The following is a 13967-nucleotide window of genomic DNA, read 5'->3' as shown; positions in this document are numbered from 1 at the left end:
TCAGATCGAATGATCGAGACCATCGCCATGGGAGACTTGGCCAGACCAAAAGATCGAATAACACAATTGAGGGAACGAAAGGGCATAAAAAAGGACATCACGAGTTTCAAATAAACTCCTTAAAATTTCTCATAACGAGTGGTCGATAAAGCGTTCGTGTATTTTTTTTTAACGATTCAATTCACCAATTATCTTTGTATCAAAATGAAAATTTACGATCATCAATCGATGTTTTATTTCCCACGAGTCAATCCATATAAATTCAATTGGTGAAAAAATTTAACATGACATGAATGAATGAAAATTCATCACTGTTTTTTCGTCATCTCTCGGTTTAATGGAATACTCTGAGCATTGATAATTCGATGAATTGAATTTCCTCGGATATTCTAATTCATTAGGGAGGAAATATCTGCGAGGAGCTGTCGAAAAGTTGGGGATTAATCGGACAATTTCTTTCCCACGATGAATCCTCATAATTTTACATCAAGCACAAGAAATAGAAACCAAACTTTATGAGTAGCTGTATCGATATAAATTGTGTTCAAGTTCGCATGATGTTGCTGTTCCCATGGGACAAACTGCACCGTCAACTTCAGTTTTAACTTGTCCAAAAGCCATGAGCCAATAAAAAGTGCATTTCACCAGTGAATGAGTGATAAAACGAGAGAATTAATTTTCTCTAATGAATGAACAATGAAAGAGATCAAAGTGTTTTCGACAATTCAGTGTAAAAAAAATCGGTCAAATACAATGCTTCCATTCGGAAGGAAAAATAATGAACCGATCGATTCTCCACCGGAAGTCTCCAGACCCCCGGAATCTTGTTGACTCGCGCATTCATCTCTGTTTTATTCATCTCCAATTCTTTATTCCCCCGCTCCCTCCCATTACTTTTTTGTCTTTCGCCCTTCCTCTTGAATCGAGCAAGGTGCATCCGCTCGTTAGTTTGATTTACGAACTACCGGCTCTGAAAATCGACTGGGACTTGTGCCCTCGGTGGAGAATAATCTTCTTCACCCTCTCTCGAATCCCTCTCCCTCATTCTCCCACGTCGACAATTTTATCTCTGAAAAATCCCCCGAGGATGGAAAGGGAGCAAAAAAACAGTGGAGGTATTTACGAACATTCTTATCTCGCGTTTGTATTTACACCAGGGATAGGGGCTTTTATCTTACCGACTTATTTTTGAGGGGTACGTAAGACAAGTAGGGCCCTTCAAGGATAATATCACATCATTTTTACACGCTTTTTGCTTAATAAACCACTTTGGTTTATGATTACCTTTTTATCTCCTACAATTATTTACTCTACGTCACTTCTCCCACTCTGTTTCTATTCAGGCGACGGTGGTTCAGTCAGGGAATTGTTCTACTTAATGAATATCGAGAGGTTTTTATTTCATTCACTAGCGAAGTGATAAAACTGTACAAGTCGGCTCCTCTCCCAGTTGGGTTTTTGAGGAATATTTCCGAATCTGAGGGAGATAGCGAAATTTTCGTAATTACATTTGTTGAAGCTCTTAATCGGCTCTACAAAAAAGGTTATAACAAAAATTTTGCTATCTCCCTTAGATCCCAAGATATTCATTGAAAACCGCCGAATGTTCCTTCACCTTTACGTTCAGGCCCTCAGTTTTTGCCTCTAATATTCCGACCCTCATTTTTTCACCTCCACTTTATGACCCTTACATTCTCACACTCAGTATCTGACCCTCATATTCGCTTGGCACAACCCGGGCTGGTCCGAAATAATCGTTCTAGAATTGAAACACCCATCCCCCATTCGAGTGTAAAATATTTATTTTTCTCACGAATTAACGAATTAACGAATCTCACGCTTTAACGAATCTATCAAAATCTCATCTAAAATCCTCCAATTGAATTCTCGGATGCACTCCGGGACTTCACCCCCAAACTAAATCGTCCCACCATTGACTCTCACTCATTACAATTATTTATTCCCATTTCAATACGTATCCGAGCGCGCCAAAGTGTACGTAACACAAAAAATAAGTTGTGGAGACTCTCCCGCGACCAGAAAACCGGCTACCGTCGCATTCCATCGGATACAGGACGTGGGAGACGCCTCCTGGCGCCTTCCACCACCCGCGGCGACTACGATCTGTACACCTCTTTCTCCCTCACTCTCATCTCTCGATTCCATTCGATAACGAGAATTCAATAAAAAGGGGCATCGCACGGGGTATCGGGCTTGTGGCAAAACAATGTTGAGAAAAATAAATGAGTGAGATGAAATAAAAAACTACGTCGTGATTGATCATGTCACCGGTTGGATGACTGCGACGAGGCGCCATCCTGAATCCAAAAATTTTTGCTTCAATTATCCATTGCCTCCGGTTATTTTTTCCTCTCTCTATCTCTCTCTCTCTATCTCTCTCTCTCTCTCTCTGTCTCTGTCGACATCTGGCGAATTGATTAGCACTAAGAGCCAATGGTTGCTTTGCCATTTCAAAAACTCATTTGCACCGTTTTGGGAATTTCGTCAGTTGGGAATAAATTTATCACTCAATATTTATGACACCCTCACCACGATAATTCTTAATTCTCCAGGAATAATCATCATTTTTTTGCAATGAAGACGTGAATTTATTTATGAAAAAAATAATAAAAGAGATGAGGAAATAAAGTCTAATGAATGATGTGATAGTTTCATTTTTGCACGGTTTTGCGAATATAATTTCATTTCATAAATGTATTTCTTGATATTTATGACACCCTCAGAATGATAATTTTCATAATGATAATGATATTCTATTCCTCAGGGAATAATTAACGTTTTTATGCAGTAAATACATAAATGTATTCAAGAAAAAGCTAATAAAAAATATGAGAAATAAAGTCAAATGAATAATGCAATAATTCCATTTTTGCATAGTTTCGTGAATTTCATTTCATAATTTCACAAATTTACCTCTGAATATTCATGATATTCGCAACATAATAATTTTCGTACTAATAACTTTCAATTTCCTAAGGAATTATCATTATTTTTTGCAGTAAACGCATTGAATTTATTCAAGAAGAAAAAGCTAATAAATAATATGAGAAATAATATCAAATGAATAATGCAATAATTGCATAATTTCATAAATTTATTTCTCAATATTTATGTCACCCTCAGACTAATAATTATCATAATGATAATAATATTTTATTCACCAAGGAATAATAAACGTTTGTTGTGCAATAGCCTCATGAATTTAAATTTAGAAGAAACTAATGATAAAGTGATGAACAATGTATTCAAATAAATGAGGTAATTTAGTTTTTTATTTAAACAAGATTCATTTGGCCCCACACAGCCCCAAGCAATGTTTCACCAACACGATAATTTTTTAATTCACAATTTATAATGCGAGGGAGTGCACGTGGAAGAACCCCACCCCAATAAACTCCCCGAGAGCGTTCATCGTTCTCTTTGTCGGTCTCTCGCACTCCACTGCGATTAATCACATTAACGATCCGCTAATTATCCGGCCGTCTCTCTTTCATCACAGATCACTAAGAGCCCTTAAACATGACTCCCCACCCCCTGTTGATTTTTCATTACTCTTTTTTCATAGTGTTTTTCTTATTACAGAATTCGCAGAATGATGTCTTTGTAGAGTTATAGCTGCATTCTCTTTGATTTTGCAGATTGATGAGGGAGAATTATATGGAAACCATGTTAATTGGTCGATCCTCAATTAAGGATATCTAAGTATCTTTTACAGTTCGGTAGACTGAGAGAAAAACGACAGAGTTCTCAAACAAGTCTTACTTGTGCCGAGAAAATAGTTTTTTGAAAATTATCAAAAAAGAATTTTTTTGTGCCGAACATGCGGAGAGTGCGCCGGAATGAAAAATTTTTGTTGCAAAAATAGATTTAGTAGTTCAAAAAAAATTCTCTGTAGACGTAAGAAATGTCATTTCTAGCACTACTCCTTCATTATTCGATACTCCCATGCGTATTTTGCTCCCGAAAAATCTTTGTTTTATGCGAAACGAGGGATAGTAGTTTTTCGTTTCGGCTGTCTAATAATCACAGACAAGAAATGAACCCTCAAATGAAACAATAATAATGATATGATAGTAATCTTGTAACTTAGGGATAAAATAGGGGAGCATGGGGCAAAATAAAACACGGGGCAAAATGAAACAGTGGGAAAATCTCGTCATCTAAAGGAGATAGGACATTTTTGAAGAGGACCTTTTTTGTAGCTTGTAAAATTCTCTACAAAAAAGGTTTTTATGAAAATCCTCCTATCTCCCTTAGATCACAAGATTTTCTTGCTGTTTCATTTTGCCTCACCGTCCCCTATTTGTTGATAAATTTTCCTCTATACGAGATATTTTCATCCTGAAAAGGCACCGTCTGGTGTGAATTACCCGCCTCTTGAGCCAAATATTTCGTTGCTGTCGAAAGCAGAACAATTATTCACGTTTGAGACTTTCAAATTCGAACCAAACAAATTCTTTTTTGGCAATTTTCAACTAGCGATTATGTTGGCCCCAAACAAGACTTGTTTGACAACTCAATTGATCAGTTTCAATCATCAAATTTGTCAATTAAATTGCGTGAGAATAATTTGAAAATAAAACATGAATATTTAGCGTGATTCAAACAATATTTTGCAAAGAATTATTTTTTCTTCAATTTTTTGTTTGTAAATAAATCACTGAAATTGTTTAAACTTTCGGAAACCTTGTTTCCTTAGGCTCCAACTCCATTTCTGGTAAAATTCTGAATATTAATAAATTTGTTACCGTTCTGGAAAATTGATTGTTTATAAATTATTTATAGAAAATGTTCGTAATTTTCAAAAATTGCAATTTTCAAATTATTTTATCAATCTTCCTCCAAACGTAAACTTTTTAATTTTTTTTCAGGTTCCTAAAATGTTTTTTATCCGTTCAACATTGAAATTGCGCCCAGAAGTTCTCCAAAGTAATACCAATTATGTGACGAAATTTCAGATTTTTAGCTTCAACTTGAGTCCTTTATCTGTGAAGATTTATAAATACACACATTTTCTAAAAACATCATATCTTCACGTTTCATGCCATTCTCCGTCATTTCCAGGCAATATGAGAAGATCGTCAAAACCACCGATCACAATGTGAGTTTTTATCGAAATAAAGAAAGCCGTATCCACTATTTTTCATCCAATTTTCATCAAAAAATCTACCAGAAGAAAATGCATTTCACGCAAAACTCTAATCCCCCCGTGGAAATAGAGCCCATAAACAGCTTTTACTTCCCAACTTCCGTCAGTTGTTGTTTAGTAAGTGAAAAATAATGTCTGAAAGCCCTAAAACGTCGCTTTCCTGCACGAGATAAAATGATTTTATCCACCCTGTATAAAACCACACATAGAGGAACAGTCTGATAGCAACGGGTTGGATCACGACCGCAAAAGTACGGTGTGTCGAGCCAATGAGCCGTATCCTGCTAAACTGTTAAGAAGGAAGTGGTTCATTGCTGGCATCGCTCTCGTGTCCACACTCTCTGTGGAATACGAGAGACCAAAACGTACATCACACGATGTTTATTAATGCCCCCACGAGAGTTAAAAAGAAGAAATCTTCAAAATGTTTCGCAAACAAAATTACATCAGTCAAGCACAAGTGGTGGGGAGATGGGTCTCAATGCTGTCATTATTATTGGTCATTTATTTTTCATCTCACTCACCGGAATTTTGCTGCTCTTCAGGAAGTCCAGGAGTGCCTCCAAGGCACCGAGTGTTGAGGCTTGAACGAACACACCTCGCTCTGCTAATTTTATGTTTCCAAGTGCCTTCGACAATTCTTTCGCTATTTCTTCTCTCATAATGTCTACCTCGTCGGGTTTCTGAGCCACTGCTAGATTCAATCCTGCAGAACAATATTAGGATGTTTTAATGGGATTTGATTGCGAATATGAGAATTATTTCTGGGAACATGGGTTCATTTTATTTAGTATATCGGTTGTATTGTCTTGAGGTGCTATAAATTATCATTATCGTTTTTGTCGTGGTAGTTGAGAAATGTAAGAAATGTAAATAATGCAAAGTACGACCAAAGAGATATGTAAAAGGAGAAAAGACGAGTGGAGAAAAGACAAATTCTATTCTTACATTGTCTCGATAGTGAGACAATTTAAGGAGATACTGACGACATAAAAATAATAGGGGGAATTGCTGTTGCTTCCGAATGGAAGCTTTTCGATCGGTGGCAATGAGGTAAATAAATTTGGTCTTAAATTTTTTAGTCTTCTTTCTTCTTTTTTTTCGATTTTTTTGAGGGATCTATCGAATTTCATGAATTTTTTCATGAATTTAGACTTTAATAATCTCTATTCATGGACATGAATTGAAATTCAAATTTTCACAAATTCGATAAAACTCATGTTTTTACAAAAATCGATTTTTCAACGATTGAACATGAGAGCTTTTATTTGACACTAACTTTTCGGACACTGTACAGTGATTTTATTATTCAAACTTCGCAGGTCTAAATTTAAATCTCGATATTGAACTGTTAGAAAACACTTGAAAAATCTGAAAAAAAAATTAGAAAGTTTTCTTTGGAGGAAGATTGATGAAATCATTTAAGAATTGCAATTTTTTTTAATTACGAGAATTTTTTATGAATAATTTATGAATAAACAACATTTATCTAATTGTCATTTTCAGAAAAATTGCCATACTCAGAATTTTACGAGAAATCGATTTCATGCCTAAAAAAATTAGATTTTCAAAAGTTTAAGCAATTTCAATTATTGATTTATCAACAGCGAATGTTTAAGAAAAATAATAATTCTGTGCAAAATGTTATTTGAATGACGCTGAATATTCATGTTTTTTTTTCAAATTCTTTTCGCCTAATTTAATCAACAAATTTGATGACTGAAAATGGTTGAAGATACTTGGATATTCTTAAATCTGAACGATTCCAAAGCTTCCATTGCTAAGCAGTAATATTAAAAAAAATCTTTCTTCAAACAGATTTGTAACTGACCTGCAATGGCTTTCTCGAGGTCCTTAGCAGCTATTTTGACTCCCTGAGCAGCCTTCACCTCCCTATACTCCTGATACGCATTCTGCCAAGAATCATAATTCACTCAAAATTAATCATACCGCTAAAAATGAAACATTAATAAACGAAAAATAACTGTATGCATTTTGTTTTGCCCTCGTATTTGACAGCACAAATGGCCTTCGAAATGAAACTTTAAGAATAATTTGTGACCTTTAAAAATAGATAAAATAATTCTACCTTGACCCTCAATTCCTTGAGTGGCTGTGGCATGAGTAACGATCGAATTTGCGTGACAATTGGACCGTCAGTTCCAGCAACAATCATGGTATCACCCTCCCTCAGTGTACCATTGACTAGAATGCAATCAATAGTTGTACCAAGACCAGGCAGTGCTTTAACTTCGAGAACAGTTGCTTGGAGTTCCTCGCTGTACATGAGACGTTTAGCAAGGGGTCCTTGGCAGGCATCGACCAGAAGTGCTAATAAATTTCCCATCCCCTCACCTTAAATCATAAAATTAATTCATTAACATTTCATTTTTTCCCTTCTAAAAAAAAATCAATCATTTTTTGAAAAAAAAAAAAACATTTCACGTAAAATCCCACATGGGAAAAATTTATTTCAAAAGGAAGAATTAGCGGAGAAAAAATTACCAGGAATTTTTCAGTGTGAAAAAACCTCCGCATGATATTAATTAAAATAAAACTCACCAGTGATAGCACTTGTAGGTACTAAAGAAACATAACTCCTGGGATCGGGATTTTCATAAAAAAGTGCAGCATTGAGTCCCTGCTCAGCAAATTGAACAATAACATCCTGCGATCGTTTCTCAAATTCCCTCTGAGTGTTTGGTCCCTGAGTTTTAATAATATCCTGTACATCCTTACGATTCATGGTCTGCCAGTCATAAAGCCTGAAAAAATTCCACCGTTAAACCCCAATTGCCCTTTAAAGTAGCTCTACCCTTCGGCCGGGCTACGCTGTATTTTTGGATATTTTCAGTTTTTAAATTTTTCAACTAAATTGCATGGAAAAAATTTGAGAAAATTCATACCCAGTCAGTATTATCTGAATTAAATTTCGCAAAATATTGATATTTTTTCAAACATTTCCCTCTTATAAATAAATAATAAAACTTGTTTGCAAAACGGCGGATTATTTTTTTATGAGGTGTCAAAAAAATTGTTGATTTTTTCACATCTAATGAAAAAAAATTCAGATTTTAATCTTTGACTACAATAGAAATGTTGATTTTCACATAAGACACTGGGTTAAATCCTGATTTTTAACCACTTCTTCTTCAAAAAACCAAAACGATAATTAAATTGAGAAAAAAATTAGAATTCCGAATCTAATCGAGTTTTCTGTAATTTTTTTCACTTTTCAATAATCTTTGAATTTACCGTAAGGGTAGAGCTACTTTAAAATCACCCGCTAAGAAACTCACCTATCAATTTTATTCAAAGCAACGACAAAAGGGCACTTTTTCGCCTTCAACAGTCCAATACTCTCCAGCGTCTGTGGCTCCAGTCCATGCATAATATCAACAACAAGAACAGCAATGTCACAAAGCGACGAACCCCTATTTCTCAAATTGCTGAACGACTCATGTCCAGGTGTATCAATGATCAGGAGCCCAGGAATCTTGAAAATCTTGTCCCCATACCCTTTAACATGCTTCGTGGACTCCTGAATGGCCTCGATAGGCACATTAGTGGCGCCAATCTGCTGTGTGATCCCCCCAGCCTCGCCATCCTGGACATTAGTCCTCCTCAATTTATCCAGAATTTTTGTTTTTCCAGTGTCCACATGGCCCAGCACACAAACAACAGCAGCCCTGAGGTTCTCAATACTCTTATTCTTCTCAGCCTCAACCCTACGATTCTGTATCCTCAGCCTAGCCTTCTCCCTCTTCCTCTCAGCATCAGTCAATCTGTCATCGACACTGTCGTCCTCACTCTCCTCCTCAGACTCCGACTCAGTCTCACTTCCACTCTCAGACTCACTCTCCGACGACTCCTTCTTCTCCGATTTTTCCGGCATTTTGTCCCCCTGCTGAGGTCCCTCAGGCTTTCCAGCCTCGTCTGACTTGTCCTCCAGCTCGTCCTCACTGCTGACAGCATCCCAACTGTCCTTGACCTCGTCCTCCTCCTTCTTCTCACCCTTTTGATTATCAATTATTTCGAGCTCAATCTGCTCAGGCTTTCTCTCGTCCTTCTTCTCGTCCTCCTTCTCCTCAGTGCTCGTCTGCTGTTTTAATTTATTCGGTCTTATCCTCGTTCCCAGCTTCATCTTCGGCTTTTTCTCACCAGCCTCTGGTATTTCCATTCCCTGAGCCTTCAGTGCCTCCAGCATCGCCTGGGCCCTCGCCCTGTCCTGCTTCTGCTTCGTTGTGAGAAGTTTTCCCTCCGCTTTGAGACGCTCCTTCCTCTGTTTCTCCTTCAACTTTTTCTTCTCCTTTCGCTCCTGCTCGAGCTGCAGCTGCTCCAGGCGAGCTTTCTCCCTGAGCTCCTCCTGGCGTATTCGCTCCTCCTCCTCTTGCTGAGCTCGTTCCTCTTCTTCTTTTGCTTTCTTCAGGGCCTCCTGCATCGCTGCTATGATCTTCTTGCTGGGACCCTTGCCCTTGTCCTTTGGATCCTCCTTTGCACCCTTCTTCTTCTTCTTTTTACTGTCTTCGCCGTCTGCGTCGGCTTCAGATGGCTCTTCCGACCTCTCCGAGGGCTCTGGCTTCTTCTCGGGGGGCTTCTCCGTCGAGGGAACTTTGGCAGTGTCACCGTCTTGTTTACCAGCCTCCTAGAAGACGAATTTTATTAATTTAATTTAATTTAATTTAATTTAATTTGATTGACGATTAATTCATTGATTTGATTTCATTTGATTTTTGAGATTTTTCATTGTATTTGTTAACAGGAATGTTCAGTACACTGAGAGAAAAACAAACACAAAAACAAAAGCAAAAAACAAAAAGACAAAAAAACAAAAACAAAAATTTTGCACAATACTGCAAATTTCCTTTGCCTGACTAATATGTTACTGTTATTATCCTCTCTAATGATGGCGGCCATTGATTAAGATTTAATTTATCGACTAGTTTTTTAATTGTTAAATTTTTTTGAAAATCTGTTGTCCCACGATAACGAAAAAAATGTTGTGAATTGATTGAATGATGGCTTCATCCCCATGAAAAATATAAAAATGAGAAACTTACAGTCTTCTTCTGTGCCAATTTTTTCTGTTTCTCCCGCTCCTTCTTCTCCTTCTTCTTCTGCGCCGCTGTCTTAACAGTACTGCCCTCCTCAGCCTCGACCTCGTCATCCCTAGCTTCACTCTCAGCCTTCTTCTCCAGTTGTTTACCCTTATCCTTCTTCCCCTTTTTACCCTTGTCCTCCTCAACATCATTAACTGCCTGAACAGGAGCTTCAGGCTCCTGCTTGTCAGGCTTCTTCCCAGAATACTCAATTTCTAATTCAGCCAGGGCTTTCTCCAGCTCGTCGTCGCTGTCCTGTTTCTTCTTCTTCTTCTTCCCCTTTTTCCCCTGGGGCTCTTGCTTCTGTTGGGGCTTAGACTTGCTTGAGGATCTCTCGACACTTCGAATTTGCTCGGATTCATCATCACTCTGGGGTGGCTCTTCAACGTCATCGTCAACGTCGTCGTCCCCTTCGACATTCAGAAGAGCAAAGCCACCTTTAGCCGCTGGAAATGTGAAATAAATTATTAGTTAATACAACATAACATTTTCTGAAATTAAACAGTTTATTTGATATTTTACCGTTTCTTCAACCAATATTTTTATTTTAACAACTGATAAATTCATTGATTTATTCGTTTCATTCATTCCTTCATTCATTTATTTATGTGGAATAAATAAATAAATGATAAACAACAAAATAACAAGAGATTAAATAAAAAATTTCTCCAAGTGTCAAAATAAATAAACGAAACTATAATTTAAGAAAATATAAAGAAAAACAAGAGGACAATTGCATTTTTCTATAATTTAGAAATTATAATTTTTTCTAATATTTGGAAAAAATATCCATTTTTTCGAATCTGCATGAAAAATTGAATTTTAATTGGTGTCAATACGAATAGAACTTATTAAAGTCTATAATTACAAAAAAAAGTCATGAAATTCGATTCATCCCTTTTAGCAAAATTTCAAATATTTAGTTTTCCAAACACAAAAAATCGGAAACTTGATAATAACTTCCTGAGAACTTACCCTGCGGTTTGAACGTGGATGATTGAATAGGAACGTCATCGTCATCACCATCAGGAACCGACCCCTTCCTCCCCTTTTTCGTTTTCCCTTTATTCTTCCCTTTTAAGTTATTCCCCTCAGGAGCCTTGTCCGGGAATTCATCATCACCGTCATCATCATCCCCCCGTTTTCCCTTCTTCCCCTTGGCCTTCCCCTTGGCTCTGCCTTTCCTCTCATGTTCCGAGTCGGACTCATCCTCGGAATCATCACCCCCACGATTTCCCTTCTTCCCCTTCGATTTCAAATTGGCTTCTTCGTCGGAATCATCACCACCTGCAGCAGCCTTCTTCCCCTTCTTGCTCTTGGACTTTGATTTCTTCTCTGACTCGGAGTCAGAATCACCTTGATTCTTACCCTTCCCCTTGGTAATCGACTCATCATCCGAGTCATCATCTCCACGTTTAGATTTTTTTCCTTTCTTTCCCTTCTTATCCACTTTCATCTTCTGCAAATCACTGGTTAAATCATCGATATCATCGGACTTCTTGCCCTTCTTGTCTTTTGATTTTGATTTGTCTTGCACTGAATCAGCATTTGACAGCTCATCGACGTCAACGTCACTGTCACTGGAAAAGGAATAGAGAGGGATTTCAATTAAATGAAGTAAATATTGAGCTTTCAGTGCGAAAGTGCCAAGTCCTTAATCAATTTTAGCAGTCAATTCAATTTAAATTGACCGCTAAATTTAGATTTAATTTGCTGTTTGTTAGAGTTGGAGTCGGGTTTGTCAATTCATATTAAGGACTTTGAATTCAGTAAAATGTTAATATTCTTCATGTGTAAAATTCAAGTACTAGTGAATGCTGGAGCATAAAATCCCTTCATCACAATTATTTGTTGCTCGAGGCTAATTTTGTTGAGTTGTCTGCACAAAAGTTAACTTAATAACGATAATAATGACGAAAAACTCTTCAATTCCACATAATTAATCTTTAATGAAAAAAAAGTCTCCAAATGCAACTGAATAAACTTCCAGAGTATTTATTCCCCAAACATTTCCATCCTTTCCACAATTCTACAAATTCCCTTCATCTCACTAATATGTTACTGTCATCATAGTCTTTAATAAATAATAAATTAGAATACTCAACAAAAATTGCGAAATTAAACGATGAAAAACAACGAGAATTTCATCAGAAAATTTAAGCAATAAAAATTCCACAGGAGAGAATTGAAGTTGTTATTTATTAAAATAGCATCTGTTTCTGTCAAATAATGAATAAAAAATAAAATAATAAAACAGAAATTGAAGGAGTAAAAACAACGAGAAATTCATTAAAAAATTTAAACAATAAAAATTACACAGAAGAGAACTGAAGTTGTTATTCTTTAGAATAAAATCGGTTTTAGAAAAATATAAATACTCTTCATATGAATATTGGAGCATAAAATTTCTTCATTTTGTTGAATTGTCTACGCAAAAGATAACTTGATAACGATAATAATGAAGAAATAACTTCAATTGCACATCACAAATCTCTAATGAAAAAAAAAGTCTCCAAATACAATTGAATAAACTTCCGTTGTATTAACTCCCAAACATTTCCATTATTTCCCATAAAAACAAAACTCCACAATTCTACAAATTCCCTTCGTTTCCCTAACATGTTATTGTCATCATCATCTCTGAATAATCTGAATAATAAAATAATAAAACTAAAAAAAGATTGAAACTGAAACACTGACATAACCTCCTCCGACCAGATGGCAACTACACATCAATCCATGCTGTGAAATTTCCACTGCATCAGAGTCGACGAAAAATCTCGGAAATCCCGAAACTTATGAAAATACGATGAAACTAATTGTCTACGTAATGATAAACATGCGAGCAACGAGTGAATTTTGCAATGTTCTGAAAATAAACTCACAAATCGTCGTCCTTTCCCGTTCGCTTTCCCCTCTTCGGTTTGCCCATTTTATCGCCACTATTTATTTGTCCTCTACGTAATGAACAATTTTTCAGTATTTTTTACGTCTATAGTAATCGAGAGCCGCGAGAATTCGCAACATGAGACACAAATTAATAACGGAATTGGTGGAATTGTGGTATTTGACGTGCCAAGTGTGTGCACACCGGTTTTTCACCTTGCGGAGTGGATCAGCGTGAAGTTAGCTGCTCTATCATTGGAGGGGGGGGACTGTTGTGTCGATAAAACAGATTGTCTTATTTTTTAAAAGCCCTTGTTGAGTAATTCAAAAGGGATCTAGGATTGCAGCAGATTGTAGTAGCAAAATATGGAATACGTAATTTTTCAATTGAAAACCCGAGTTGAAAACCCGAGTTTGTAGCAGAGATGTCAGACAAAATATGAATGTTTTTTTCGGCTCAAACGAAAGAGCGGGTCGAGAAATGGCGTGCTAGGACCAATTCGCAATTTTCTTCAAAACTACTTCAATGAGGAAAAAAATAAAAATTTGGAATATCTATACATGAGGGGTTAATTGATCGGATCTCTTCAGCCGTTTCATTGACTCTTGAAAACCAACGATTTTTGAAAACCCGTATCTAAATATAGGTTCAGACGTAGATTTAGGTCACGACTGAGAATTAGGTCTCGACTTAAATTTAGGAAACGTTCCTATTCACTACCATTTCCTCTGAATATTCCAAGGAAACGTTAATACGTCATGTTCCGTGTATTAACAATCCCTTCAAGTGCTAATTGTTCATGAACACATGC

General features: G+C 36.6%; 1 protein-coding gene across 1 annotated transcript in view; it reads right to left on the bottom strand.

Annotated features, from left to right (window-relative positions):
* The window catches only part of LOC107036850 (eukaryotic translation initiation factor 5B), a 75899-nt gene extending 62528 nt beyond the window's left edge, over window positions 1-13371 (bottom strand). Inside the window, exons 1-8 of the mRNA XM_015255063.2 lie at window positions 13155-13371; window positions 11245-11849; window positions 10231-10715; window positions 8470-9815; window positions 7733-7935; window positions 7260-7525; window positions 7002-7083; window positions 5695-5876 (exon numbers count right to left, since the gene is read on the bottom strand). Of these exons, the coding sequence (XP_015110549.1) occupies window positions 5695-5876; window positions 7002-7083; window positions 7260-7525; window positions 7733-7935; window positions 8470-9815; window positions 10231-10715; window positions 11245-11849; window positions 13155-13201 (3216 nt within the window). The 5' untranslated portion in view covers window positions 13202-13371. The remainder of the gene's footprint in view (window positions 1-5694; window positions 5877-7001; window positions 7084-7259; window positions 7526-7732; window positions 7936-8469; window positions 9816-10230; window positions 10716-11244; window positions 11850-13154) is intronic.
* Window positions 13372-13967: the final 596 nt, after the last annotated feature.

This window comes from Diachasma alloeum, unplaced genomic scaffold (genome assembly GCF_001412515.2).
Source record: "Diachasma alloeum isolate Michigan unplaced genomic scaffold, Dall2.0 Dall_scaffold_00211, whole genome shotgun sequence".
In the NCBI taxonomy this organism is placed as follows: Eukaryota; Metazoa; Arthropoda; class Insecta; order Hymenoptera; family Braconidae; genus Diachasma; species Diachasma alloeum.
The sequence above is the reverse complement of the archived record's forward strand: the minus strand, read 5'-3'. Positions and strand labels throughout refer to the sequence as shown.